This window comes from Eimeria tenella, genomic scaffold (assembly GCF_000499545.2).
Source record: "Eimeria tenella Houghton genomic scaffold, Eth_scaff568, whole genome shotgun sequence".
Taxonomy (NCBI): Eukaryota; Apicomplexa; class Conoidasida; order Eucoccidiorida; family Eimeriidae; genus Eimeria; species Eimeria tenella.
In genome coordinates, this window is record NW_013545697.1 from 1 (window position 1) to 6,328 (window position 6,328).

General features: G+C 43.2%; 1 protein-coding gene across 1 annotated transcript; it reads left to right on the forward strand.

The window, feature by feature from the left end:
• Positions 1-4,450: 4,450 nt before the first annotated feature.
• Positions 4,451-5,826, forward strand: ETH_00028120 (uncharacterized protein; the record flags this gene model as incomplete). Its single annotated transcript, XM_013380380.1, has 4 exons — positions 4,451-4,534; positions 4,831-4,917; positions 5,142-5,450; positions 5,671-5,826. Coding segments are annotated over 4 exons (636 nt in total), but the record flags the coding sequence as incomplete, so codon positions are not given.
• Positions 5,827-6,328: the final 502 nt, after the last annotated feature.

Genomic DNA, 6,328 nt, shown 5'->3' on the forward strand with positions numbered 1-6,328 from the left:
TTCGCGCGAGGCCGCAGCCAGGCGGGAATTTAAAACTCCTCTTTTGCGCTTTTCTTCTTTTTGCTATTCTTCATCAATTGCCGACGCCAAATGCTGCAGCTGCTGCTGCAGCAGAGAAGCGGCTTTCTTGAGAATGCCACTTGTGCAAGATGTGAACTCAGTCTAACTCTTCTTCTTTCTGCTCCTCTCACAGCTTTTGAACTCTTCCAGCGAGCCAAAAGAAAGGCACTTAAGTAAAAAAAGCCATTTAGAAGTTTTAATGCAACGATAAAGGATTCTTTGCTTGCACGCAGCTCTTTCAAATCTTACCTGGAGGAACTGAACTCCCGGAGTTCAAAACAGCAGAATGGAGAACTGGCTGCGGGTGAAAGTCTTGAGGACTTCCGGATTTGTTTTTAATATTTAATTTGTTTAAAGTTTTAATTCTTTTAAATACTTCTTGCATTTAAAAGCTGCGGCTTTTGCTGCATAAGGCACTGGCGCTTTCCAGTGCAAGTCAGCGGCAACAGCCGAAAGATTCGAATTTGCAAAAAATATATTATTCCTTTTGAAACGTTTCAAGTTATAAACACTGCAGTTTGAATCAGCAGCAAGAATACAAGGAAACGAATCTTCAGGAGAAAAGAAAACTTCTTTTTGAAGCTCTTCAAATTCTTAACACTGGCCTTGTTGTTGCAACTGCTGGGGCCTGATCGCTTCACGACTTAGTCGGTTTTTGAGCTTATTAATTTCAGTTAATCTTTTCTTAAGCGTATTAGTTTAATTATTATTTAAATCCGAACTTATTTTGAATCCTTTGACCCTGAAGGCTGTTTCTGGGCCACAGTGAGACGCTGCGCTCCACGAAAATGCAGCACTCAACTCAGTTGCCATTTTCCTAAAAGTGCCTCCAAATAAAATCAATTAAATCCAAAATCCAGTAAAATGTAAATTCAAACTTTCTGCTTTTGCTGCAGCTCATTTCCCAGCACAGAAGGGGCTGCAGCGCAGCTCATTCTACGCTTTTTGCTGCACTGGCATTTTGGCGAAGTGAGAGTTCATTCTAAAAAAACAAATGCACTTATTTCCTGTAAATTAATTGCAATTTAAAATTTTCAAAGTCTTCGAAAGATGCACTTAGACCTGCTTTTTTTGTTCAAGGAAATCCAGAGTCTGCCATTTGCACAAGACCTGAGACTTTGAGGACTTCTTCGCAAGTTCAGCAGCAATAAAAGAAATGTATTAATGCCACTAGTCTTTGAATTAATTTAAAATATTTCAAAGCTTTAATTTTGTCGAAGAGTTGGGAAAGACGGGGAGAAAGCCTGTGGCCCGCAGGCCAATTGTTGGCACTAGGCACACTTTTGGGATTTATTTTTTCCGTTAGTATTTATCACATTTAATTATTACTCACTACTTATCTTTAGTTTATTGCTCCTTGTTGTTATTTATTTCTTTTTGTTAAAATTATTATTTCTGGTTTTAACTTATTACTTTGACTATCATGTATTACATTTTATGGGCATTCATAACTCCTTTGGTACTATTTATTACGTTTTATCCTCTTTAAATGTTATTTTTAATTTTTAATTTCGCTATTCTTTATTTATGGTCATTTGCGAAAGAAAACAAAAAGACGCCACTGGCCGTTTGGGCCACCCCTGGGTGAACAAAAGGACAAAAGTTTTTCCCTTTCGCCCATTCTTGGGATCTTCGAGCTGCTAAGAAATGCCATTTAATGGGAAGATTGAAAGGCCATTTAGGAGGCAACAATTGCACTAATTAGTCATCTTTTGAAGGGGAAAAAAGGATCAAAACTGCTGCAAAGCTGGCGCCTTAGCAGTAGCGCCCTGGGGCGCAGGCACCAAGGCTAGCCGACAAAGTTAGTGCAAAAAAGGCCATTTTAGAGCTCTTTAAAAACCATTTTTGAATGTTACACTGGCAGTCATTGTATAGAGCAAAATCACAGAAAAGAGAATCAGAAAAATGTGCAAAATGGTGGCGAAAATTCCCTGAGCGCTACCGCCTTCGCGTTCTGAGGTGTCTGTACAGCAGCAGGTAAATCCAAGCTCAGAAGCTCAAATTACGCTTTTTAATAAAAATTATGATTAATGAACTTTATAATCTCGATTAAAAGCCCATTTAAAGTTTCTGAGCTGAGGCTTGACTGCCCCCGGAAACAGAAACAATCTGGATCTTCTCCCTGCCACTTCCTGCTGCCAGCAGTTTTTTTTCTTTTCTTTTCTTCCTCATCAAAAAGTATCTGAGTGCCAATTTAAAATGACAAAAAGTTCTTTAAAACTCGCCATGTTTTGTCAGTTTTCCATTTGCTGTTGTTTCTGCAGCTCAGGGGAAAGCAACAAAAAGAAAGGAATATAAAGTACAGGCACCCCAGCAAACTTCCATTTAGAATTTTAATTAGCGGAAAATTAAAAAAGCATTTAAGAGTTTAATTGGCAACAGAATGAAATAGAATTTAAGAGTCTTAATTGGCAAAAGAATAAAAGAGAATTAAAGTGCAGAAAGCCAACTGAACTTCTTGGAGTTTAATTAGCTCTCCTTCTAGCTGCTTCAACACAGAGCAAATCAAAGGCTCGAATGCTTCATTGTTTATTTATTTATTTATTTTAATTAATTAATTAATTTATTTATTTATTATTTTCTAAATTTGAGACCCGGAGGCCAGTCTGCAAACCAGGGTCTTCAGAGGCTCAGCAAAACTACGAAGAGAGTTAAATAAAGGAATTTGTTTTCTAAATAAAAGGGTTTTATAATTGCAAATAAAAGGGTTTTATTATTTTAAATAAAAGGTTTTATTATTTAATAAAAGGGTTTATCTTTTTAAACAAATGCCAACAAATTTGCCGCGCTAACGGAGCTGAGCGCCCAGGAAAGCCACAGCCAGGAACTTTGCTGCAACAAAACTGCAGCTGCTGCAGCGAAACTGCAGCTGCTGCAGCAAAGGGCTTTTTTCTCTTTTCTTTGCTTTGCTGCAGTAAAACTGTGCTGCAGCAGAACTGCACTTCAGCAGCTGTTTTCCTTGCTAGGGATTTAGTGCAAATTAGTTTTGCTGCAGAACACAAAGGAATGCCTCAAATTGCTGCAGCAAAGGGCCTTTGGATCTTTTGTGAGGCTTTGCTGCAGCAAAACTTTGCTGCAGCAGCAAAACTTTGCTGCAGCAAAGTTTTACTGCAGCAAAACTTTGCTGCAGCAACTGCAAACTACTTGCTGGGCACTTGCTTCAAATTAGTTTTGCTGCAGAACACAAAGAAGCGCCTCTAGTGCAAATTAGTTTTGCTGCAGCATACAAAGAAATGCCTCAAATGCAAATTAGTTTTGCTGCAGCATAAAAAGAATTGCTGCAGCAAAAGTCTTTTGGATTTATTTTGCTGCTGGCAAAGCGAGATCGCTGCATGCAAATGCAGAAAGCTGCAAAGTTGAATTGCAGTTCAAGAGGGGCCTCGCTGTTCGGGGGAAGAAGCTGGAAACAAAGTAAATACTTCATCTAAAAGCTAAAATAAAATAAAAATAAAATACTAAATCAAATTTAAAATTAAAATAACTATTCTGCAAGCTGTATGGAGCTGCTGTGGCTCGACCAAAGACAGGCAGTCTGCACAGGCGGCGCGGGGGCTGCAGCAGCAGCATAACGTAGAGGAATTTCTTTGAATTTGCAGCTAAAATGAATTATATTTATTAATAAACTAAAAATAAACTAAAAATTAAATTCAAACAAGATTGGAGCGAAAGGGAGGCTGAAAGCCAGCGGGAATTGGCTGCATGCGGAGGCGGGCAGCGGAAAAGCTTGTATTGAGCCACTGATTTTCGCGTTGCTGCGAACTTTGAGTTTATTTTTGAAAATTAATTTCATTTAAATGCAACAATGGAGAGAAAAGAGCTTTTGCTGCAGCTGGCGGGAGTGTAGGCAGCTGCTGCGCGCGGGAGCCAGCGGGAACCTCTCGAAGCCTCACTCTGTCGGCAGCAGCAGCAGCAAAGGGAGCAGCAGCAGCAGCAGCAGCAGCAGCAGCAGAACCGAACCCAGGAAAGCAACAGCGACAAAGACAACCGCGTAGGCTGCAGCAGAAGCAACTGCAGCAGCAGCAGCGCCCTTGCAGCAGGCCTGCGTAAACCCAATGCAACGAAAGCTTCTTTCAAAGCCGGAGCAGCAAAAGCAACAGCAACAGCAGCAGCCGCAGCTGCTTTGAGGAAAACAGCAGCAGCAGCAGCAGCAGCAGTTGCCCCGTGGCAGGAAGGAAGCAGGAACAGAGCTTGAAGTGCCAGCCAGCAGCAGCAGCAGCAGCAGCAACGGAGGCGGCTGCGCCTCCTGCATGGTGCTGCTGCTGCTGTGGCAGCAGCAGCACCAGCCACAGAGGTAGCATCCACTGCGTAGCTGCCGGGGCAAAACCTCTCCGCAGCAAGAGCAGCAGCAGCAGCAGCAGAAGCAGAAGCAGCAGCAGCAGCAGCAGCAGCAATGGATTTGATGCGGGATATGCTCGGCATGAGCGGCGGGCCCCCCCCGCGGCAAACAGCAGCAGCAATTGGCCTGGGGCAGCCGGTGAGTGCAGCAGCAAAACAAAACGGGCCTAGCAGCAAAAGAAGAAACAATTAAAAGCAGCAACAGCAGCAGCAGCAGCAGCAAAAGAAATAAGTAACGTAGTATCTCTTTTTAAATTGAGAGGACAGTTCGCAGTGTCTGTACACCCCAAGTAGTCACTTTTTAGCTCCAAGTTCTTTTTGCTGTTTCGCTTTCGTCGCTTCTTTTCCGGCTTGCTGCAGCAGCAAAACAGGTCTTTGTTGCTTGTGCTGCTGCTGCTGCTGCTGCTGCTGCTACTTCTGCTGCTGCTGCTGCAGCAACGTGGCAAGAAGAAGGGCCCATCTGCTGTTGCGCCCCTCGTGTCTTTGCCCGCCGCCTTCCGCACCCCACCCGGCAGCAATGCGGTTTGTCACCTGCTGCTGCTGCTGCTGCTGCTTCTGCTGCTGTCGCATTTGATGCTGCTGCATCTGTTGCTGGTGCATCATTTGCCGCTGCTTTCTCCCCGCTGCAGCCTCTTCGTGTGCCGCCGTTGCCGGCTTTTCGCGCGTTTGCTGCTGCCGCTTTCGCTCGTGTTGCAGCGGCTGCCTTGCAGCTGCTGCTGCTGCTGCTGCTGCTGCTGTTTGCTCAGGGAAGCAGCAGCAGCAGGAGAGCCCGCTGCACCTCCAGGTGGCGGCTCTGCGCTTTTCAAAATAAGGCGAGGGAAGGCGAGGGTTTGCGTTTGGTGCGTTGGCAGCGGGTGACGGAGGCGCAGGAGCAGCAGCTGCAGCAGCAGCAGCAGCAGCTGCAGCAGCAGCTGCAGCAGCAGCAGCAAATGGAGCTGAACGACCGCCTCAAGTACTTCCAAGTCGACGAAGACGCAGAATTTAATTATGCCAAATTCCACGTCAAAATTCGCCACCCCCCTCTCACCAAGGCCCTCTACGACAAGTTACTTGCGGTAAGAACCAGCAGCAGCAGCAGCAGCAGCAGCAGCAGCAGCAGCAGCAGCAGCAGCGGCGGCAGCAGGTGGTGCAATCGGGGCCGTCTGCGCTGCAGTTTCTCCCGTTTTCTTTGCCAAGCAGTATTAAATTCATAATTAAATAGTTTTAATTAAAAATAATTAAAAAAAGAATGAAAAATGAGGAAAGAGAAAATGAAAAGTGAATTTGCTGCTGCAGGACTTGGACCCGGAGTGGAGTTTCGAAGCAACTCTGGAACTGTGGCAGCTCTGCGAAGTCTACGAACTTCGCTGGTTTGTAATTGCCGACAGATTTAAGGAAAATAATAAAATGAAAATCACAGATTTGAAAAAGCGCTACTTCGCCGTCGCCAAGGTGTACGTACACCCCAGCCCCCGCCTCCGCCCCTTCATTTCCGCGTTTCTCCTTTTATTTTTATTCTTTTTTTCTCCTTTTTCTCCCGCATGCATTTCCCTTTCTTCCCCTTTTCTTTGCATGCGTTTTGGGGCTTTTTTTCAACCCTTTTCGGGGCTTTTTGCCCACAAGAAGTCTGCACCACTTCACACACAAATTTGCTTATCTACATACCTACATATGTATATATATATGTATATAACAATATATATATATTATTATACATATATAAATATTTATTATACATATGTTCATAGTATATATATATGTATATATATATACATTATACATATATATATTATATATATGTACATATATGTAATATATATATGTTATATACATGTACATATATATATATATATACATATACATATGTGTGTATATATATGTTTATATTTATATATTGTAGATGTGCGCATGCATGCAGAGTGGGTGTGCATCTAACACATGCTGCTGCAAATTC